The sequence below is a fragment of the Ciona robusta genome, chromosome 2, assembly GCF_009617815.1.
Source record: "Ciona robusta chromosome 2, ASM961781v2".
Taxonomy (NCBI): domain Eukaryota; kingdom Metazoa; phylum Chordata; class Ascidiacea; order Phlebobranchia; family Cionidae; genus Ciona; species Ciona robusta.
The window spans coordinates 507,289-530,164 of NC_143236.1; the positions used below are offsets into that span (position 1 = coordinate 507,289).

The window sequence follows — 22,876 nt, forward strand, 5'->3', positions numbered from 1 at the left end:
CCTTCTTTTAAGCCTAAAGGGGCACACCACGGCCCACTAGAGGCCGTATCTCTAGTAGGCTGTGGGCACACCAATCAAGTGCAAAATTTGTATTTACATGTTTAAATGCGATCTAAGGTACCAATAAAGTTTTTTAATAACAACAGATTCTAAAAAATTACCCTGAACACCGGATCCTCGTCTGAATTGTCAGTCATACATTGTAAAAATTTACTTCCACCTAACAAATGTTAATTATCCATAATGTCACATAACGGCGCTTATTTCCGTCGATGATAAATCAAGAGTGATTCAGTCTATTCTATAGCTTTGTGATAAATACGTGGCGCCTTTTATAACTGCATGGATGAATAAGGTTCGTGATAAATGATACACGATACCAATACTTATTATGATAATGAACATACGGTGACTAAAGTCCTCTCCCTGGGAAAGTGCTATCACAACACAATGTTAGTATGTTGTTCCTCAACTCCCCAATCAAGTACTATATACATTAGTTTGAATATACGGTTTCTATTTTAGTTGATAAAAAACCGCGTTTTTACGCCACCTCGTTCTCAACGATTTTTTCGCTTTCAGATCCATTACAAGCTAATTTCGTTCAAGTAACAGTATTTTAATTAATACTAGTGAAGCATCCTCAGTCAGATTAGGGCATACGTAGCGTTTAGCGGAAATATTTTTCGCTCGCACCGTTTTTCCTTATGTTTTGCTGCTATTTTCCTTCTCTTCGTTGTATTAATTAATTTGTTCTTTGTTATTGTATCCGAAAAGATAAATTAATATATATCTGTGAATTAAACACAATTCTTTACGTTTAGATTGTTCATTGTCGGTTTCTTTTTTGTGTGATGAGTTAGGTGTTATTTGATAATGGAGGAGAATTCGATTTGTATTCCTGGTGAAAGACTTGGTAGCTCAGAACAATATCAACCTGGAAAAGGAACTTATGTACGACATGGATTTGTATTTGCTTCCATTGCTGGAAGTATTAAAAAAGAATCTGATAAGTCTGGTAATCTACCATTAATCCATGTGCAATCAATTCATACCAAGCAACATATACCTCAGATTGGAGGAATAGTGATTTGTAAGATGACACAACTCACTTCAGCGTTTGCCAAATGCAAAATCATTTCAGTTCAAGGAAGTAATCATACTGCTGCCTTTCGTGGAATTATTCGAAAAGAAGATGTGCGTGCAACAAACAGAGACAAAGTTGAAATTTATAAATCATTTCGTCCTGGAGATATTGTGGTAGCAAGAGTTTTATCACTTGGTGATGCTTTGTGTTATCTTTTAAGCACTGCTGAAAATGAACTTGGGGTGGTAGTTGCATTGAGTGAGAACGGAACAGCAATGATTCCACTTGCACACGATCAAATGCAGTGCCCGATAACACTGCTTAAGCAATTTCGTAAAGTTGCGAGACCACAATCTAAACACATATCTTTTCCAGAAAATTCTAAAAGTGCATTGACTAATGAGTCTACTGTTTCTTGATAACCAATATTTTTGAATGTCCTTTGTATTTGTTAAAAAATAGCCTATGCTGGGTGTCAGTAGGCTACGTATAAAGTTTGTGTATAAATAACATGCAACAATTTTTCAAGGTTTTTAGATTTTTACTGTAAAATGGCGAGAGATACAAAAATTTATGTCGGAAATCTGTCATCTTCGACCACTAGAGGAGATCTTGAGTATGAGTTTGAATATTATGGCAGGCTTATAAATGTGTGGGTTGCGAAAAGTCCACCCGGGTTTGCTTACGTTGAATTTGAGGATCCAAGAGATGCTGATGATGCAATAAAAGGATTAGATGGAAAGTATGTTCAAATGTGCTTTAACTAGCAAAGAACTATTTTGTTAATTATACTTTCTTAGTTTTTATAAAACCTTTATAACAAAAATTTAATGACTTGCTTATTTTAAAAGAGAATTACACGGTCGGCGAATTCGGGTCGAGCGATCTCATGGGATGCCAAGGAACCGAGGATCTGACAGGGATCGTCCATCGTTTGGAGGTGGACGCGGGGGAGATGGGGGAGGAGGATCACGAAGAGCATTTCATCCGTCGGATCGCTGTTACAACTGTGGGGAGACTGGTCATTATGCTTATGACTGTGATCTTTATAATAGAAGACGTGGTGGCGGGGGAGGTCGCAGGTTTGTCTTTGATTTGTTTCATAAGTATAAGGAGTAGATGCAGTGTTAGACTCGCTAAGGGTAATAAACAGTCTGTAAATTTTAATAAGAATGTGGTTTATCATTAATCAATGTTGTATATTTAATGCTATTTTGCTTAAACTCTTTATTTGCGCTGGTGAATTAGTTTGGCTTTTTTGGCATTGTCACTTTTCTTCTCTTTTAGAAAAATATTTTTGTTTTGGTAACCCTTTTGTTTAGATTGTTGTTTGTGTCACTTAACATGATCTTTGATTTTATTTCTGAATGACTGTTTCTGATAAATGCCTGATTGGAATAGTTAAGTATGGCAAGTCAAACTGATAATTGAGATCACCCTGTGTCATTCAGGGTGTAGAATTTGAGATTGAAATGAGAACTTCAAAGAGATAAGATTGGAGAACGAGATTCTCTCCGATGAACTGAGAGCTTCAGATCACCATTCTACTTAATTACCTATAGATAATTTTCAAAATTAACAGCAAACAAATGCTGATAACACGAATAGCCCTTTCCCGTCTAGTAAAATACCTCAATGTCAACATGCCCACTGGTTATCCATAATGTAATAAACCTCAATTAGCAGGGTCCGATACTTACACATGTTACAGATTTCACCATATAACGAATACTATTTGCAGCGATCGTCGACGCCGGTCTTATTCAAGGTCCCGGTCGCACTCACCACGCCGTAGAGGAAGACGGTCACGTAGTTATTCTCGGTCACGAAGCAGGTCACGCAGACGTAGTTATTCTAGGTCAAGGTAAGTTTCTTTTTAAGAATTATATCGAGTGTGATGTTTGGTTTAATGTATAGCTGACGAATTTGGACATAAGCCACAACTGGGTCAGTCTCAGAGCTATTGCTGTTAAGCGTCTTGCACATAACACGTACACCTCCACCTTAGGGGGAACAGGCTCTACCCCTAATGGTAACTGCATCAAGCCTCAATTCTGTAACCTGGTTAAGACTTTTGAGGCAGACCCCACCGAGTCTTATTTGGGATGAACTGAAACTTTATTTTGTCAACTTCATTTGCCTTGCCTATGTAGCAATTTACGTTCTTTTTTACCTACAAATACAATATATATTTATATATGTGCATTAATGCATATGATGTTGCTGCAAGGCATATTAACTACTATCCCTGATAATGTCTAAGCACATGACGGAAGAAACATAGATTTCTTAAAATTGCAAACAAACAAAAACTGTCTAGACTTACACAGTGTAACTTGTTTTTAAAATAAATTTCAAAAATGATTTGTGTTTGAGTAGATCCAAGAGTTATTCCCGCTCACGATCTCTATCTGCCGATCGAAGATCAAGAAGTAAAACTCCAAAGAAGAGTCGGAAGGATAGTGTTGGAGATGACGAGATTAGAAATGGTGAAAAAAGTGTCTCTAGGTCCAGATCACGCTCATGAGTATAATTAACTGGAATGAAAAGTTCAGTCTACGGTAGCAAACTACTTCATAACACCCCTGTTTTGTAGATATGTTCTGTGTGGTTTTGTACTTTTGTACAGTAATTCGCTCTGGAACCTTGTTTATAAAAACTGTAATGTTCATTGAATCGTTAATTAATAAACCAGTTTACTGTATTTGTTTTGAACTCTGTTGATATGGGGCACCAAATTGCAATCACCTGTTGGCATGATGTTATCTTTAGGGATTTGGCACTTTTCGGAGTTCAAAATAGTATATGTTTAGCTATAAATAATGTATTTGGTAAGTCAACGTAAAGGTCTTGTTTTTTTACTGCATTTTACAGTTGATGACAAGGTTATAGCAGCTTCTGGCTAAGGTTCCGAGGACTGTACAATGGAACTATTTGGCGTTAAGTGGATAATTTGTGTTATTTGTTCAGGTCTATTTGCTTTTACAAGCGTTTACTATATGGTGGTCAGCTTAGTATTAGAAAGAAGAAACAAACCTGGTCGCTCTGCTCCCGCAGTGGGCAGTAGATTCATGGGCATTGTGCTTCTCGTATGCAAGTTCTGTGCTGGTTTCTTTACATTTACGGCATCTACTTTTAGCCACGTCGTGTTATGGCTCATGTTTTACTCCGGCTTGTCCAGTGATGCTTTATGTTCCATATACAGCTATGTTACAGTATGGAGTCATGCACTTTCTTCTACTTGCTTACTAACTGCGATGTGGTTACGCGTTCAGTTGTTCTACAAGCAACCGCTTATGGCAACTTTCATCAACCATCGGTTTCAAATTGTCATCAAACTAGTTCTGGTTGTAGTTGTATGGAACGGTGTTTACCATGGTTTCTTTTTCACTGGCGGTTCAAAGCACGCCGCGGTAAACAAAACAAATTGTATTTCTAAACAAAGTTCCGAAGAAAAGCAGATGGTGGCTTTTATAGTTTGCACAATTTTAACTTCAATATCAACTGTAAGCATCCCGGCACTTCTTCTGTACCCTTTGTGGAAAACCCAGGCATCTATGAGTAATGGTACCTTGGCGACGCTACGAGATACAAACAAGCGGTTACTAGCCACAACTTCTGCCTTCGTTATTGTACAAATATCCACGGTCATCATTATTTTGCTCAGCAACATAGGTGGAAATATACAGAATAACATAGTTTATGACTTTTCACTATTTGTAGGCGAACTATCGTGCATATTATCCTACCATGACTGGAAACAGCGTTTAATTTGCTGTCAACAAATCAACTATCGTAGCCACGAGTGTTCTGCACGTTCAAACCATTTTAATTTTTCTCAAAATAGTTTGCCCATTTCGTCACAATAGTTATCCTGTTCGTGCGTCATATGATACATTGGGATTAGCGAATCTCATTTTTTTGGTTTCGTAAAATAAATGAATTACTGTAAGTTATTTAATCTCCTATATGGCGGGGCAACGACAGTCGTTATAACACCACTGTTTTGCTTCATACACCGTGTTCCCGCTTATGGGTTTAAGTACGTATAATTTATAAGCACGACCAAATGTGACAAGTGTTTATGTCGTAAAATTAAGGTTTTAAAAGAAATGTTAAAAACCCGATAACATTATCATTCTTTCTTACATAGATATCCTACTGACTTGCACTCTTTTTCGAATAATACACATACATAGTAGGGTGGGGGAGATGGGACATCTTTTATTAAGAAAATTCAACGAATTTTAAAACCTCATTCCCACGACTCCTATAGACCGTTGTTTAAAACATGATCAAGATATTTAGATATCATATGCAAACGGTGTCCCATCTTACCCCGCAGTGCTTTTGCTTTATCAATTTACATGTTTAAGCCACATAGTAATAATACAATCATGTTGAAGTGTTTTGGTTTGTCATTTGTTTCAGAGTAATTGGGCAATCTTTGTCACCAGGGTTGAGACTCGAACCTTCTTCCAAATCCTAATCAAAAGTTTAGTTGATTTTAAATTTGCAAGCAGATATCCTTGCGACTTTATAAAAGCATCGCTAGTCGATCAAACCACGAACGGAAAACATATATTACTGTAACAACTTTTTGTCTATCATGAAATGTGTACTTGTAAAGGAATATTTTAAAATGCCCCGTCTTACCTCGAGTCCCGTCTTACCCCATTGTACCAAACTAACCACCAAACTAAGTTACCTGTAGAGATTGGTTCCACAGGGTGTTTGCTTCTTCTATTTTATTGCGACGAGAAAATAAGATGGAAAGGTCACGTTTGTGTTTTCCAAGTTGACATTTTATTTTTCCTTTCCTTACGTTTATTTCACTCACAGAATTATTGGTAACTGATTCCAAACCTTCCAAGCATCGGAGTAATAACTTTATAGCCTGCGGCGTAAATGGTCTTGTTATTTAAAAAATTATTCAAAGTTGTCTACACTTTCATATCTTAACTCTATAATCGGGTTCACTGTATTGCGGTATGGTAGAGCGGGAGAAAATGGGACATCATACAGTCAGTAATATTTAAATATCTTGATCGTGTTGTAAACAATTAACAACGGTCTATTGGAGTCGTGAGTATGGTTTTATAATTCTTTGAATTTTTTGTTTACTACCAAATACGACAAGAAGATAGAATGAAAAGTGTCCCATCTTGCCCCACCCTACCATATTATAATACAAAGCAGTTTTTCAATGAGATATTAATAGTTAGGTAAGTTAGTTCACCTCATCGTGTTTTCCAAGCCTTCCCAGGATTGAAGCAAAGTTTCTCCACACGCCTTCACTTTGACATTCGGAATCTCTTGCGATCAGGTTTTCCAGCAGTTTTACTGCCGGAGCGTGTTCTCCAGTTTCGAATAAAACTGCGGCCTATTTAAAGAAGTTATTGAAATATCGTTACCTTCCGTTTATATTGAAGTCATATTACATATTGTCCAATAAGTTCCAGGTTTTCCGGGTGCAGTTTCACAGACACTTCGTATAATCGTTTGCTCTCTTTTAATTTGTTCATTTTCCAAAATGTTGCAGCAATTTTCCACATATCAACGACATGTTCTTTGTTTTTTCCAACGGCACTGTTTAAATATTTTTCTTAGACATTTCTATTAACTAATTGATTTTCTTTAACCAATCCTGGTATTAATATCACAAGCGATATCGTATATAACTGTACCACCTTGTGCGTATTACGTTAGTAATATATTATCTAGGGTTAAGGTATATAAGATTGCACTTTTTTCATTCTTCTTATCATCTTATTTGGTATATAAACAGCCAAAGTTTACAAAACTATATAAGGATTCTAAAATAACGTGATGATTATTGTTAGGGCCCTTAAATGGGAAACATTATATATATGTGCTAACGGTAACCATCTTTCCCCACAGTACTTTCACTTTACTTAAAGTTCTATTACAGGGAAACTCACTAAGTAATAAGTTGTGTTGCTTGCTCCACTCGTCCTGCTTCAGCTAATGCGTTAGCAAACTTTGCCATACTTTCCAAGTTGCTTGAGTTTGATTGAAAGCTAAGTTTATACATTTTCAATGATTCTCTCCGGTCTCCTTTATGATAAATTTCACATAAAAAGCAGGTAATGCAGTGTATTATTTATATCGAGGCTTGTCGAGGCGACAATTCGGCCTACGTGTCTTTTGGCAAGACACTCGACAATCTCAGACAATTATAATGTCACTTATTGTTTTGTTCTAGAATGCCCGTTAAGACATAGAAAGAATTCAAAACATCACCCACAAAATTACACATGTGTTAACTCGCAATTGGACACGAGGTGTATGATACATAACAGCTTAGTTATTTATAATGAATACCAGCACTGCCCGCCACGCGAGGGTATAGTGGGTTACATTCATTCATATACACTCAATCCATCGTTACCTTTATTGGCCAGCAAACTCCCATAATCTTGTAATAAACCAGTGACCTGGGCATTGCAATTTCGTTTGGATTTCTTGAAACAAAAATGGTCAACTATATGTTTGTATATTTGTTCCGCTTTGTCGACTTTTCCTCGTGACACAAGAACGCGTGCCAAGTTTTGTGCATGTGTCATGTAATTGGTGGAAGATCGAACTCCACGCACAAGTACGTTGACTGCATCGTCATATTTTCTACGTTTTCTGTGGTAAACATTGTTTTAACGATATACTTAATTAAAATTTTGCTTAACTTTGACGAAAAATAAGGCTTAACAGGACATAACTAAATGAATATTAAACAAGATAAAAACGGCAAAACAGAATTGGATCTTAAAATATATTTTATAAACTCACACAAGCAGGTTGGCAAGATTGTTGTACGCATTTTCATGCCACGGTCGCATTTGAATTACTCTCACGTATAGTTCTTCTGCCTTTCTCTGTACAGAAACCATGCATGGTCTTATCATGTGTTATTTATGAAATATATGTAGCACATGTATCTTCGCGTAGCGGATAATCACAGTCGTTATAAGACGATTATTATGTTTTCTTCACCTCGTGCCGACTTACGGGTTAGTTACCACGTATGTAGGTTTGTGGGTGTTTTTTTTTCTGCATGACTGATAATTTGAACAACCCATTAGTGACTAATTGGTTCGAGTACACACATACCCACAATGGTAGCACCGTCCTATATCCTCCGCTGGGATGGAAACAGGCTCACTAAACACTGTACAGTTATTGCAGAAAACATACTGTACCGCAGTAGTTGGCGTTTCCTCCAATATAGTAGCGAGGTTGTTCATTGCCGCAACGTATCCAGGATAAAGTTGAAGTACTTCTTCATACTCAGTAGCAGCATCTACCGACCGGTTGCTGTCTCTTAGATAGTTAGCCCAATTATACCGGATCTTGGGATTAGCTGGGTTTGTTTGTAGACCTGAACTAAGAAGTTGAATGTATAACGTCAACATATCCTGTTTTAATATATTATCGTACAGAAATAAAGACTTCCTAGAAATCCAATCCATGTTTCTCATCATTGTCCGTATAAAATAAAAGATGATCAGCAGCGCCATCATACGGTTTAAAGATTTCTTCCATTTTGGAAGTTTAACTCCGACTGCAACAGTTTAAAGAATGTTGTTTTAAACCATGGATTTATTTACTGCTGTATTAAACATTACCTTTAATCCATGCCAGGCATAGTAAAACGATGAAACCAGCACTGGGTAGATAAAGAACACGTTCCGCAATGACGAATCCAACAGGAAAAAGCAAATTTGACGCTGGTATAAACGGCAACACCAACATAGATGTTCCCAACACAAGAGGTCGCAAGTCTGAATCCTGAACAGTTTAATTGCATGTAATCATAGTACACTATGATGTAATTTTATGTTCTCGCGAGGTGCATAAAACAGAACACCGGTGTTATGACGGTTGTAGTTTTCTCGTCACGCGAGGGTACATAAGATTTATTTATTTATTTAAAAGCTATATAGGGTGGGGGGAGATAGGACACCTTTTTATTCTAATTTCTCGTCCCATTTGGTAGTGTACAAAAAACATTCAAAGAAATATAAAACCGTATCCTCACGACTCTAATAGACCGTTATTATTTGTTTAAAAGATGGTCAGGATGTTTGGATAATTTGTGCTAAAGGTGTCCTATATCTTCCCCCACACCACTATAATACGTTGAAGTAAGGTGGGACACCTTCGGCATATAATATCCAAATACCCCCTTTTTTACAAAATTAACAACGGTCCATAGAAATCGGTTTTATATTTCTTTGAATGTTCTATGTTTACTACCAAATGAGACGAGAAATTAGAATGAAAAGCTTCCCACCTTCTCCCAACCTACTTCATGCTGTATATACTTACATAATGATCCTTCGATTTCTTTAGTTTAATTGCAATGCAGAGCACAAGCATAGTGAAGAAAAAGAGTAAAATTAAAGGCCAAAATATTCTTCGATCAGTAAATGACCTCACAAGAGGTATTGTGTTATGCGACCAATCATAACATAGATTAACTGGATAAAGTAGCAGACCAAGGTTGACTGGCCACAGATAACTGTATGTGAGAAACCTAAAAGTGAAGACATTTAAATGGGTGAATAAAAGTATATATTACTGTGGGATTAATACCCTTAGCAAATATTATCCCATACTTCTCAATCGTGTTTATAGCAATCATTAACGTTTGTTGTCTGTAAATATTCTTTGTTTACTACCAAATGGTACGATAAAAAAGAATGAAATCCCATATTCATTCTTACTTACACCAGAAAATGGTTTTGGGTATTAAGTTACTTGAATGAATGTAATGAATGTAACTTACTTTATCCTCGCGTGGCCGGAAAACGACAGTACACGGGTTTAACAGGGTTTAACACCTCGTGCCAGCTTACGTGTTACCATGTATGTTACTTTGTAGGTGATTATTTTTTTTGGATTTTTTCATTTTTATTATGTATGGCTGATAATTTGGACAGCCCATTAGTGACTGGGTTGGAGCAATTGTCGTTAAGTGTCTTACCCAAGGACACATACGCCCACAATGGTAGCAGCGACGAGCCTTGAACCCATTACCTAATGGTTACAGGCAGGCGCGCTAACCACTACGCCACGGCGTCGGACTTAAGTTTAAAACAAGAACTTGGTAATCAACCATCTTACCTCGTCAGCCGGTCATCACAATGAGCTGCTGGGTTGTCGGGTTCGGCAAATATTGGTTGGCTCCAACCCATCACCCACAAACGAAATATTAAAACTATGAAAACCTGTTAATGATACATTGGTTATATCCTTTTTGTTTGTTTAGTTTAGTAAGGAAAATACTCTGTACCCAGGTGACGTAGGTGAAACACCGAATAATCCATATAAGGCGGGAGGTTTTTTTCGTTTGTAATGACTCATATTGTACAACGCATTCATGTACTATGACAACACCAAGGACGGACAAGCCTGTAAAATTAAGTGTGTTTTTGAATAAAATACAGCATTGGATAATATATAGACCCAACTGAGGCACCAACTAACCTGATTCTTTACAAAGCACTGCAAGCGCTGACGTAAGTAGGATTATAAAAATATTGCAAGTGTTTGGTAAATAAGGTTTGTCATTTTCGGTCTCCAATATTTTCGGCTCTTTAATTTTACAATCCAAATTATTTTTTGTACGTCGTCTTAAACCTACACCTAATAACGAAAAAAACAAAACAATAACTTGTTAGTTTATAAATAAATTCAAAACAACCTAAGGTTATCTTGTCGACGTTCTGAGATTCCACGGCTTCTTTGTTGGTTGGTTTGCTTTCTTTACTATGTGATAGAAATTTGGAGCACATTAGCGAAGTTGTCATGAACAGAAAGGCTGCTAGTAGTTCTGCACACCCAACCACACAGCACACCTGTTATAAGATTGCAACTTTCATTATCCTTGCGTGGCCGGTCCTGCCAATTGTGTTGGCTGATAATTTAGACAAACTACTAGTAACCACTGGCTTGTTAAAGCAATTGCCATTAAGTATGTGGTTGGTCCCGACACAGATACGCCCACAACTGTTGCAACAACCAACCGTTAACTCGTAACGATATATAAAAGAGAACAGAAAACGTGTCCGATCTTACCCAAAGCCTAAAAGTTATATGTTGTTAAATGTAGTGTATTATATGTAGATACTTACGGCTTCTGTGTGTATGGGATGCAGAGCAAATAAAATTCCACAAATTAAAGAAACATGACTGCTGTTCGCCATATGAGGAAACACCGACCGTTGGCAGAAAATGGTAAACAGTGACGTAACGAGTGCATGTAGGGTAATATTAGTTGCGTGGTAAGGTACCGGCCAGTTGCCAAAACAACGGTGAAGAAGTCTAAAAAGATTTTATAGTACTGCGGGAAAGACGGGACACCCTTGGCACATCATATCCAAACATCCTGATCGTGTCTTAACGATTTACAACGGTCTATGGGAATACGATTTTAGAATTATTTAAATGTGCTTTGTTTACTACCAAAAGGGACGAGAAAATAAAACGAACAAGTGTCCCATCATCGCTCACCCTACTATGTTAATAATATAACATAATTGTTATTTATCTCTTCAAATACAGTAACGAAAGTTGGGTTAACTAATATAAATTAATATATACAACGAAGAGAAGGAAATTAGCAACACTGCTGAAGCCACGTTTATTATATGCAGCACATTTTGCATTTAGTTAGCTGCGTCTGGCTGATATACAGCCTCTGTTTTATATTAACTTTTGATTTTGTTGATTTTATTCAATTCATTTAGCATGGACTTGTCGCCAATTCCTTTGTTCTGAACTCTAAACATTATACATACAACAATGCTTTGGCATATCTTGTACATATAACCAAAACAAACCTGAACACAGCAATTGTAAGTGGCCTGTATGATTTATGGCTTGTACTGCTAAGAATCGAATTTCCCCAGAAATCGTTTCGAAATATTTCGATAAACGTTGTTTTTCCCTAGAAGAAATAAATTTAAAATCATTATAATCGCATATAATAAGTTTTTAAACATGCCCTTTACTATATGCTTACTTGTACATCCGGATTTTTTATAATTGCTGGAATATCATCATGAAGGAAAGGATTAAAAAGAGTTTGTACATATGCGACACTTGCTGTTAAACCACTTATTCCTGCATGGTGGTAACAACCTCTTTCAGGACAAACCATTCTTTATAACTGTTTTATTCTATATCATACTAGTTACTGAAAAGCGGTGTTACTGCACGATTATGCTTTGGCATAACGAACTGACTGTCCGACTAACATAGCCCCGGGCACAATCTCTTTTATTTAAAATGTGTAGAAGTTGCATTGTCATGGTAATTGTCATTACACGACCCAATTTTTGGTCATTGTATGGGTCGTATCACTACGCACACCTTTTTTCGATTTAAACTTATTTTAATAAAATAACGTGCCCAATATAAATCTCGACGCCGTGACGCACTATAACATGCCTCAGAGTCTAAACATATAGCAGAGTGGGGTTAAACGGGAATTATTTCTTATTTTATTTCCAACTTCAAAATGTATAACGTATTTAGGGCTGTACCTCGAAAAATAGAGCAAAGCTCTAATGAGCACGTATTGTAACTGGACATAATATTATTTCGACCTTTTACTACAAAGGTCGACTAAGCTCGGTGAAAAGCAAACCAGAAGTAACCAACACAGCGGTTTTCATTCCCCATTTGTGACCGTGGAGCAGTAGGTAGAAGTATTTATAAAAGTTCTATAACAGGGGTTCCCAAACTTATGAAATCGCGGGCCAATATGTGAAATCATAATTATGCGACGGGCCGCCAAGCGAAGATGGTTTTCCTCGCTATATTTGCGACGCGACGCGTATTGGCGAAAATGCGGTTATAACGAATACTGTTAGGTCAGGAAGTTTGACGAATATGCTGTTAATAAACAACGATTCTGGAATAGATTAAACTTCGTACTTGCAGAAAAAAAGACAAAGTTTCACAGTTTTTTTTTTATTGAATCATGTCGTGAAAGCATGTTACCGATAGTTAAGAAATGAACGAATGAATGAACGAAAAACGAAAAGTAGGCTATTTATAGATCAATCATGCTTTTTACTTTTGACTTGTGCAGTTGGGATTTCTGTGAAATTATTTTTGTAAAACGAGGTTTCAATTTTGTACAATTAATTCTTAGCACAGCCCCCAGGTGACTATCTGTTAATCTGGTACGAAGTTTTGATTTGTTGATATTCATCACGGAAAACGTCTGCTCACAGAGGTACGTGGATCCAAACAAACAAGCCATTTCTTTGGCATGTGTCAATAGCACGGGATAAGTATCATTGTTCAAGTTTTGATAAAACGTCAACAGCTCTTCGCTTTTGAATTTATCTTTTGCTGTTGTATTTTCCTGCAACTCAATTAATTCAAACTGGAATTTGGTGGGCATTGTTTCTACCGCACATTGAAATGGGTTTCTAAATAATTGAAACTCTGTACTACGGCTTCGAAGGTCATCAAATCTTCTCGAAAATTCATCCAGTAGACGCGTGATTGTTTCGCTATACTTAGTGTTAAAAAATAAATGTCTTGCGGCAGGATTCTCATCTGCAAATTTCGTACACATTGAAAGATTCAAAATATTTTCGTCAAGCAACTGGGATCTAACCAGAACTAACTTTCGTTCTGTTGCTCGGACGTCATCGATCAAGCTTGAAGCCAATTTGCCTTTGCCCTGGAGTTTTAAGTTTAAAGAATTCATTATGGCAGTAATGTCGACCAAAAACGCCAAGTCGCAAAGCCATTCATTTTCTTGAAGTTCGGGGATATCGTAGTTTTTTTCCTTGCAAAATTCAAAGATTTCTTGGCGCAAATGAAAAAATCTGCTTAGTGTTGCTCCTGTACTCAGCCATCGGACCGCGGTGAAATAAACAACATCTTCATGCTCTGAGTTAAGGCTTTCCAAAAACGATTTAAACTGGCGATGATTAAGTCCTCTACTGCGAATAAAATTGACTGATTTAATTACGACATCCATGATATTTTTCATTTGGAGAACTTTCAAAACTAGAGCCTCCTGGTGAATGATGCAATGGTAAGTAATTAATTCTTTGTTTGTTATTTCATTAAACTTGGATTTTAGAAGTGCTACGCAACCTGATCTTTTCCCGACCATAGAAGGAGCACCATCAGTAGTGACTCCCACTAGTTTATTCCAGTCAACGTTATGATGACAAAAGGCACTGCAAATAGCATCAAAGATATCGACACCACGAGTTTGCCCTTTTAAGCTTTGCAAAGACAACAATTCTTCGTGAACTTCAAATTTGTCTGTAATTCCGCGAATGAATATAAGTAGCTGTGCCGTATCGCTCAAGTCGGTGCTCTCATCCAATGCAATAGAAAAATGAGTAAAATTTTCGAGTAATTCATTCATTTGTAAATCAATATCATTACCAATATCTTCAATGCGCCGAGTTACTGTGTTGTTGGAAAGACTAATGTTCGCAAATTTACTTCTCTGTTCCGGACAAAGCAGCTCTACAACTTGAAGCATGCAGTCCCGTACAAACTCACCCTCGATAAAAGGGCGACTTCTTCGAGCAATATTATATGAAACAACATAACTGGCCATTACTGTCGCTTCACTTTCACTTGACATTTTCTTAAACATGTTTTTTTGACTTTTATAAGATGTTTCGAGTGATTTATATTTAGCAATCCTATCATCACCAACCAAATGTTTAAATTTTTCCAAATGCTTTGTTTCATAATGTCGTTTTAAGTTGTATTCTTTTAATACAGGAATAGCCTGCTTGCATACTAGGCATATGCATGCCTGGTCTTTTTGTACAAAGAAGTACGAATGTTGCCACTTTTCTAAAAACTGTCTGTTTTCACTCACTAGTTTTCGCTTCTTTTCGGCCATTTTTACAACCCATGTAAAACTCCTACCAGAGTAACGAGCGTGAAAGGTTGGTTGATGCTGTGACGGTCATAACTATTCTTGTGACGTAACAAAGGCAATGTAGATTATCAGATAAATTAATAAAACGATTTTAGAAGATTTTTTAAAGTAATACGTGCATTTGTGAACGTATCTACGTATGTAAATCGGTAATTATTTAAAGTCCTCTGCGGGCCATTTATTTTGCTCCCGCGGGCCGCAGATGGCCCGCGGGCCGCGGTTTGGGAACCCCTGTTCTATAACTTATATATGTGTACATACGATTCGTCCACCCCTGCAGCCTATGTTGAATTGTAAACTTAAACTAGTTAACCTTGTCGTCGCTGAAAATATTTGTTTTCGCAAATTTGGAGCAACAATAGTTGGTTTGATCCAAAGAGTGGAGCTTGATAAAAAAACAAAACTCTCAAAAAGGAATTCAACCAGAGTTTACAATAAACAGTTTCGAGTGCACGCCTATGTAGGATTTAGAAACAAGTGCATTACATTAATACGCATCACAGTTCAAAGAAACATCGGATAAAAAAAAAAGAACAATCCTTGTGATACCTGGAGCTCTGGTTAATAAAGGGTTCTTTCCGGTATGTTGGTTAAAAGCTACAATTTGAGGTACTTATGGAGGCAGTAAATCTAGTTAAGGGGATAGGAAAAAAGGATAAAAAATGAAAAGGAATATGTAAATATAAGTATTATAAGAGAATCGGATAATCAATAAGGAAATATAAGAAATACATCAACAGAAACAAATGAAAAATTTAAAATATGTGCAAAACTGAGTGACCCGCAGATATGTGCTATAATAATAATAATGGTAATGAATAAACAAATGTAACTTGCATATTTGGCGCGTTATAACACAAAAGTTTTGTTTCATATATTTAGGCAAACTTACAAGTGTGACGTATTGTTTCTTACAAGTTACCACGATGTGACTGGGTGGGTGCTGACAGTTTGGACATTCCATTAAACCACCAAGCAGATATTTTGTAACAAGAGCATATATCTGTGGGCGTATGTCCCCGTGGGCAAGACACTTAACGGTAATTTCTTCAACCTAGTAGTCACTAATGGGTTGTTCAAATTATCAGCCACACAACAAAAAATAAAAACACACACAAAAATAATAATCACTCACAAAGCAACATATATACTTCGTATAACTCGTAAGTTGGCACAAGATGTACTCGTGTTATAACGACTGTCGTTTTTTCCGGCGAGGATAAAGTGAGTTACGTTCATTCATTCATTCACATTCATTCACTTATCAAAATGGGCATTCGACTCCTTTTTAAGAAGGTGTACTAACGAAAAATTAAAATTTGTTTATGGATAGAAATGCTAAAATGAATCTAACGGTATATCCACAAAGAAGCATTTATTGTAAAATATCCGAATTTTCTTGAATTTTCTTCAGTAGTTTGGGAATTAGAAACGGTCAAATTTGTGTGACACTTTTCGAATGAGAAAATATTATTCTATATCACATCTACCGACTTTTTTTCTCTCCAAAGCCATAGAAAGTCTTTACAAATAAAACATAATTTCTTAATTTCTAATATGACCTTTGTTCTCTCTCTTGGGACTGTCCAATGTTCGTAATCTTATCGATTAATCTAAATTCTAAACTAAACTATCGATCCCGTTGTGAAAAGTTGCGAAGAAACGCTGTTTGGTTTGGGTTGTACAGAGCCATAGAAATACCGAGTAGTACGGACTCTGGTCCAACCCATTTCAGGTAGTCGTAGTACTCGTAGAAAACAAATTTGTGTTCAAAATACATACGACTTATTATCTGAATGTCACTCTCTTTTTTCACAAGTGGGCGCTCATTTTTTTTTTTTTTCTGAGGACTTTGAAAAAACGTCGTTTTTGTGACATATAAAACGTGTATTGGTATAGTATTTCAATATTTTATAAAAAATCGTTTACTAACAGTAAGTTTTACAGTTTACAGACATAAAACTTAAACCCTTAACCCCTAACTTCTAACCCCCAGCCCCTAACTCGTGCCAATCACACAAAAAAACTTTAAAAAATAAAACGTATTGCACTGTGCGGGACTCGAACCCGGTAAGAACGAAACAAATAGATTAATCGACGGCACGCAAATCGTTACACCACAGAGACGACGATAATTAACATAATTAAAGAGCGTATATAACCTACCTAATTTGGGAAAGATGTTTTTACTAGTATTTTATATATGTATAAAGGTGTTTTCAGTATTTAAGTAATTTGTTTTACACTTATTACCAATTTAAAGTGTTTCTTTGTGTATTTTTTCAAAATTTTAAACTTAATAAGAGCGCCCACTTGTGTAAAGAAGAGAGTGACATTCGGATAATAAGTCGTATGACACAATAGGTATAAAGAAAAGTACATATTTTTTTGGTATATTACAGGAAAACTTCGTATTAACAACAAATTTGGCACTAGTGAAGAATCTTCCGGTATATAACAGAATAGGCTGGTGGAAAGTGTTAGTGGTTGGGGGGGTTAGATGTTGTTGGTTAGGGGGTTAGTGTTTATAGGGGTTAGTAGTTAGGGGTTAGTAGTTAGGGGTTAGTAGTTAGGGGTTAGTGGTTAGCAAATAAGGTGGGGGGAAAGACTCTTCGCTAGCACCACAAATTTATACAGAAAGTCTAAAAAGCATGGGTAATTAGTTTGCTGTATCGAAAAAAATCATAAACGGGTTTTAGACGGGGTTAGTTTGTGACATTATATACACTTAAGAGCGGCAGTATTATTCATTTCATGCATAACACGTTTGTTTGGACAGCTCTAAATACCACAATACAGCGCATACAGAATATACAGCATATACAAAACATACACACAAACATCATGTTATATGGAGCACATACAGCATATACACGCGAACATCATGTTTTATATGTATTCGTATTAACCTATTGGGACAGTTAACGCTTTTTGCCTTTGGAGTGGACAAACAAAGGCAGCAGATGCTCTCTGTTTTTATGATGAAATATCGAGACACGGAGTAATCTAACCGATCGATTGTTATCTAAAAGGCAATGTTAGCCAAATTTGTCAATTTGTGACATTTTAGTCATTTATTTGAAGTAATTTAGAAAAGTAAATGAAAAAATATTTAGAAAAGTAAATAAAGACTACTTTAGCATTCCCACAAAAAGAAAACGCAAACAAAACCAACCTTGTTTAAGCATACTAAAGTGCACACACAAGGGTGGCAATTTGCCTACTCAGTGATTCTATGTTTGTATAGCGATAAGTTAAAATATGAAAGTTGTCAAAAAAATAGTAAAAGCTGTTGGTGCTTCTACTGCCACTGTGATCATGGTAGGAGTGGCTCCAACATTCGCAATGGTGCATACTGGGTGAGTGTTGCAATAACTTTACTGGTTAGTGGTTACTACTAAAACAGGTATACACTTTGGCTGGTGAACCTTATATATTTTAAAAATTTCAGCTATTTTTACCAGAAGCAATAAGCGATCATGTCATTGTACACCAAATGACCGCAAAAGTTCATCGAACCAAATTTTGAATCGGTTTCGCCAATGGTTTTTAGTTATAAAATAACCAAAGTAAATAGAAGGTCGTAATACAATGTAAATTTTTGCTAACGACCTCTTGCAAAAATCCTGCATATCATTATGTATACGATATACATGTCATTTGAAAATCAATAGCGTAAAATCATTACTACATTCAGAAGAAAATCCGTAAATAGTTCATTTGAAATCAATATTGCCATATTAACCATTAATATACTAGACCCAAAATCGAAGCGAATTTGTGTTGATTATTTCAGATAAAACTTGTACTGTTGTTATACAGTGGGTTGTGTTTATTTATCTATGGTTCTGCTATCATTAAACAAAAGAAATATGAATATCAATTTTTCAGATGGAGAATTGCCTCTATAGTTTTACCTCGCCGCTATTTTCATTATGGAGAAGACTTTTTGTGGGGTTCATATCAAAAGGTTATTTTGTTTTTCTTCGAGCATATGACTGGAGTTGAAGTCCTCATTTCTGGTAATGTTCCAAATGAAAAAGAGAACAATATTTTAATATGCAATCATCAGTGTACTATGGACTGGATTGTTGCAGACATGCTGGCAGCAAGGTGCGTCATGTAACTTAATTGTAAAAGATTTGTTTTTGCCTTGAGGATTTGTTTATAAGCATATTTTAAATAAACAAAAAATAGGAAAACAATGATAATCAGCAAGGCTTATACCTACCCCAAAATTTCTTCATTTTAAAGTAAAATAAAATTTGTCATCTGGCATACAAAAATTTATACAGACATTTCTATTCTTTAAATTCCACAAACTTTAACCTTGTAATTCAGACAAAACATGGTTGGCAACATGAGATATGTCTTCAAAAATGCTATAAAGTATATGCCATTATATGGTTACGTGTTTGGAGTTCACGGTGGTGTGTTTGTCAAACGTGATGGTTCGTACAATGAAAAAAATATGAAGAAAGTTCTTTGCTACTTGATGAAACAGTAAGTTTGTGGGTTTACTTTGTAATATTAAATGTAATACAAAGTCATTTTTTCTAGAATGAAAATTTATGTATAAAGGCAGTGTTTTGTTTAAAATATTGACAACTGGCTATATTTAAAATGTTTTGATCAAGTCTCATGCTATGTAAAATTAGTCACGTTTTTAATTGAAGTTTTAGCTCTTTTAGAAACTTAGATACATATTTGCCCTAATTACAGAAAAGTTGACATGAACTTGGTAATATTCCCAGAAGGGACTCGCTATTCTACAAAACGTAAAGAGTTACTTTCTAAGAGTCAAGCATATGCAATTGAAAATGACCTTCCACCGTTAACTCAGGTAAACTGGTTTTTACTTTTCTTCTACCTACTTTTGTATATGCATTAGCATTGTCTGTGCGCACTCAACTCTTTAGGTCTTTTAGGTGCCGTTGTATAGGTATATTTACGGTTTAGTAACAATGGTTTGCAGTGCCATCACCCGTAAATATATATTTTTTGTTGTTTTTTTTCATTGTTACGAGTGCCACATTGCATTTGTGTTAATAGTAAACCTTGTATGTTGTATGTATACGCAGAGGTGATTTAGGCTGTATAAGACTAATGACTAAATGTTAACTTCTGCTTCGAGATATTACATTATATTTAACAAATCAGCTTGTGACCGTATGATTAGCTGTTTCTGAATATAATTATGATGTTGTGAGGTTTTATTTTGTCCAATACTTATTTTTTTGGTTCTAAAAGTTTTATTACAAAAATATTTTCCCATTGCAGGTTCTTACACCACGAGTAAAAGCTTTTCAGTGCGCATTAACAACCATGAGAGATTATGTCACTGCAGTATACGATGCAACTATTTTGTATGAAATGCAAACAAATCTTTCTTCAGGTAATTTAGGCATTTCTTGGTGCAAGGCAATGCCAATTTGCCAACTCTAAATTCAAGGTGCTCTTGCATGTGTTCTCCCAATTAGAATATAGAATTAGAATATAGAATAAATAAATAAATGTAACTTATTTATTCTTGTTTGTAGGCACCTTTGTAACACTTGTTCTTTACACCCAGAAACCAGAATTGTAGCAATGTCTAGCCTTTAACCCATAATCTTTATTCTTTAGTCTGGTACTATGAATGCTAACCACTGTTCCATGGTTCAGTAAATATTACGTTTAAATGAGATTTCTGTGAAAACTTCATCAGGTTGTCGACCTGCCGCCCCAAGTATGTGGAGATTCTTGATGAATGAAAAACCTCGGATTCTCATTCAGTTTCACAGGATACCAGTTACAGAAGTAACTTTCAATACTCAAAAATCGACACTACAATGGCTGCACAACAGGTTTGTGCAAAAAGATTCATTCATCTCACAACATTATGGTTTCCCGGAAGACAAAAATAGCGGAGAAGTCACTGCTGGTGTTTTAACTCCCACAAAATATGACAAGCAAGATGTGGTGTTTACAAAAGAGAAATGCCCGAACTTTTCAATTCTTCAAACTTTGCCGCCAACTGTGGCACTAACTGCAGTAACAGCTGCTCTTATATTGCACCCTACAGGCAGGAAAGCATATTTCTTTTCACTTTTAGGTGGAAGTATTTTGGGCATGGCATATGCAAAGGTATTTATGTGACGTAGTATTAATACATGAAATGCAGTTTTGTTTCAAATGTGTGTCGTGAATTTGGTTTCATTGTTCAGGATTTTTGATGCAATATCGATAGTAGAATGGGGGAAGATGGGACACTGAGGGACACTTAGCGATTGTTTTCATTGCGACATAGGACAATTGATATTCACTCGTCGATCAACTGCGTCACAGTAGCGATTGACTAGTTCTTAGCGCACATTAGCTCGAAAACAGATTGTAATGTAGGCTATGTTTGGATTTGCAGCCAAGTAAAAGATTGTCACGTTTGCAATTAATATTTCGTAACACTATAATTTTTGTTTCCGCATTTTGTGTAAGCCGTGAGTAGAAATAGGCTGCAGAAACTGATATATGACATCACCGATCAAATGCTCTTTCTGCGGGAACTGGTGGAATATATCGCCGCCGTTAAAGGGGTACGTGAATAGTAGGCAAGATTTAAATGGTAGCATATGAAATTACGAGATTTTAGTTAGCAAAGTTTACATCTATACGCTACACGGCTTAGTATTTTCTTCACTAATGAATTTTTGCGATCCATGCCATAGAAAAATCCACGTACAACAACCAACTATTACGTAAAATGCGAATTGACTGCGATTTTGAGTCCAAAACAACACAGCAGGGTGGCAGGTGTAGAAAAATGCATTTTGTTTAGTAAATTAAAATAAATCTTTGACGTAAATATAAAAATACTCTCCACAATATTTAACATCCATCCCCGCACTTTTTTGAAGAAAACGATATTTCATTTTTTTTAGGTATTACGTAGCGCTATAACATATTCGAAGCTGGATCGGGAGAAAATTCTATAAATATATTTTTATGACGAATATTAATATTCAGTTATAAAAAAAAGTTGAAATTAATTTTTTTTTCGATGGGGATAACATGTGAGTGACCTACATAGATGTATGCGTAAGTTATATTTTCGCGAAAAAAATCGAAAATTTAATATTTATATGATTCAAGTTATGACCATACTTGTTTGTATTCTGAACCCATCCCCGCACTTTTTTGAAGAAAATGATGTTTCATATTTTAGGTATCACTTAGCGCTATAACATATTCGAAGCTGGATCGGGAGAAAATTCTATAAATATGTTTTTATGACGAATATTAATATTCATAATTAATATTTTTTCGAATTTTAAATTTTTCATTTTAGAATCGGTACCGCTGGGGTCTAATTAGTGCAGTGTCCAAATTTTAGGTTAGTGGTACCAGTAGAAGGTATCGAAAATGGCCGCTAGAATATCTGTATTCTAGGATCACCTTGGTAATTTTTCTTCCTTTTTTAGACTTAATTTTTTGTTTGAACGTTTTCAATTAAATTTATTAAATATTTAAATTTCCTAAGCAAGCGTTAAACTGTAAGTGTTAACTTTCAAAATAACTAAACTGGAATAGTTGGTGTAGATTTTAAAATAAACAGCTAAACCTCATAAAATCAGTGAGCGCCTATCTTTTACAATGGAGACCAAGCGAAATGGGAACGGTGTTGGTGGTCACGTGAATAGAAAAAAAATGTATATATCACGGTTTCGGGCAGTTGCGCGTTCTACTTTTTGAGCACGATAGTGGTCATATGAAATCAAATGATAAAATATATACACAATTAGCGTATGTGAGCCGAAGCGTAGACGAGTGCTTTTTTCCTATCGTTATCTTTCGCATAA

General features: G+C 35.9%; 5 protein-coding genes across 7 annotated transcripts; 3 read left to right on the forward strand and 2 right to left on the reverse strand.

Annotated features, from left to right (window-relative positions):
- Positions 1 to 105: 105 nt before the first annotated feature.
- On the forward strand, positions 106 to 1,616 carry LOC149739482 (exosome complex component CSL4-like). The gene has a single exon (XM_089871685.1). It carries the CDS (start codon positions 877 to 879, stop codon positions 1,504 to 1,506), a length of 630 nt encoding a protein of 209 aa, XP_089727811.1. The 5' UTR covers positions 106 to 876; the 3' UTR covers positions 1,507 to 1,616.
- Positions 1,617 to 1,620: 4 nt separating this feature from the next.
- Positions 1,621 to 3,791, forward strand: LOC149739483 (serine/arginine-rich splicing factor 7-like). The gene is made up of 4 exons (XM_089871682.1): positions 1,621 to 1,829; positions 1,939 to 2,169; positions 2,829 to 2,951; positions 3,467 to 3,791. The coding sequence occupies exons 1-4, from the start codon at positions 1,639 to 1,641 to the stop codon at positions 3,612 to 3,614; spliced, it is 693 nt and encodes a 230-aa protein (XP_089727808.1). The 5' UTR covers positions 1,621 to 1,638; the 3' UTR covers positions 3,615 to 3,791.
- A 1,199-nt stretch (positions 3,792 to 4,990) lies between these two features.
- Positions 4,991 to 12,352, reverse strand: LOC149739484 (protein O-mannosyl-transferase TMTC4-like). 3 transcript variants are annotated; one of them, XM_089871642.1, is made up of 18 exons: positions 12,132 to 12,352; positions 11,950 to 12,056; positions 11,242 to 11,431; positions 10,812 to 10,965; positions 10,595 to 10,753; positions 10,401 to 10,519; positions 10,232 to 10,335; positions 9,434 to 9,641; positions 8,731 to 8,893; positions 8,543 to 8,666; positions 8,305 to 8,488; positions 7,895 to 7,980; positions 7,500 to 7,741; positions 7,030 to 7,165; positions 6,529 to 6,676; positions 6,327 to 6,470; positions 5,796 to 5,984; positions 4,991 to 5,572 (listed from the first exon to the last, which is right to left on the reverse strand). In XM_089871642.1, exons 1-18 carry the CDS (start codon positions 12,267 to 12,269, stop codon positions 5,483 to 5,485), a joined length of 2,685 nt encoding a protein of 894 aa, XP_089727768.1. In that variant the 5' UTR covers positions 12,270 to 12,352; the 3' UTR covers positions 4,991 to 5,482. The 3 variants fall into 3 exon arrangements, with proteins under 3 accessions (XP_089727768.1, XP_089727770.1, XP_089727769.1); XM_089871644.1 differs by having other exon boundaries at positions 12,121 to 12,265; XM_089871643.1 differs by lacking the exon at positions 11,242 to 11,431 and having other exon boundaries at positions 10,812 to 10,876.
- Positions 12,353 to 13,166: 814 nt separating this feature from the next.
- On the reverse strand, positions 13,167 to 15,002 carry LOC149739485 (general transcription factor II-I repeat domain-containing protein 2-like). The gene has a single exon (XM_089872070.1). The coding sequence runs from the start codon at positions 15,000 to 15,002 to the stop codon at positions 13,167 to 13,169; it is 1,836 nt and encodes a 611-aa protein (XP_089728196.1).
- A 1,641-nt stretch (positions 15,003 to 16,643) lies between these two features.
- LOC149739486 (1-acyl-sn-glycerol-3-phosphate acyltransferase epsilon-like) lies at positions 16,644 to 21,216 on the forward strand. The gene is made up of 6 exons (XM_089871671.1): positions 16,644 to 18,400; positions 18,933 to 19,154; positions 19,383 to 19,544; positions 19,764 to 19,884; positions 20,322 to 20,436; positions 20,749 to 21,216. The coding sequence occupies exons 1-6, from the start codon at positions 18,303 to 18,305 to the stop codon at positions 21,177 to 21,179; spliced, it is 1,149 nt and encodes a 382-aa protein (XP_089727797.1). The 5' UTR covers positions 16,644 to 18,302; the 3' UTR covers positions 21,180 to 21,216.
- The last annotated feature ends 1,660 nt before the right edge of the window (positions 21,217 to 22,876 follow it).

Bases quoted from the DNA above. Each gene is read 5' to 3' on its own strand.
- LOC149739482 (XM_089871685.1), top strand. From the start codon at position 877: ATGGAGGAGAATTCGATTTGTATTCCTGGTGAAAGACTTGGTAGCTCA.
- LOC149739483 (XM_089871682.1), top strand. From the start codon at position 1,639: ATGGCGAGAGATACAAAAATTTATGTCGGAAATCTGTCATCTTCGACC. The intron at 1,830-1,938 runs GTATGTTCAAAT...TTATTTTAAAAG, and splicing joins ATAAAAGGATTAGATGGAAA to AGAATTACACGGTCGGCGAA. The intron at 2,952-3,466 runs GTAAGTTTCTTT...GTGTTTGAGTAG, and splicing joins CGTAGTTATTCTAGGTCAAG to ATCCAAGAGTTATTCCCGCT.
- LOC149739484 (XM_089871642.1), bottom strand. From the start codon at position 12,269: ATGGTTTGTCCTGAAAGAGGTTGTTACCACCATGCAGGAATAAGTGGT. The intron at 8,489-8,542 runs GTACGATAATAT...TCAACTTCTTAG, and splicing joins TCTAGGAAGTCTTTATTTCT to TTCAGGTCTACAAACAAACC. The intron at 7,166-7,499 runs GTAACGATGGAT...TTTATCATAAAG, and splicing joins GAGTTTGCTGGCCAATAAAG to GAGACCGGAGAGAATCATTG.
- LOC149739485 (XM_089872070.1), bottom strand. From the start codon at position 15,002: ATGGCCGAAAAGAAGCGAAAACTAGTGAGTGAAAACAGACAGTTTTTA.
- LOC149739486 (XM_089871671.1), top strand. From the start codon at position 18,303: ATGAAAGTTGTCAAAAAAATAGTAAAAGCTGTTGGTGCTTCTACTGCC. The intron at 19,155-19,382 runs GTGCGTCATGTA...CTTGTAATTCAG, and splicing joins GCAGACATGCTGGCAGCAAG to ACAAAACATGGTTGGCAACA. The intron at 19,885-20,321 runs GTAAACTGGTTT...TTCCCATTGCAG, and splicing joins ACCTTCCACCGTTAACTCAG to GTTCTTACACCACGAGTAAA.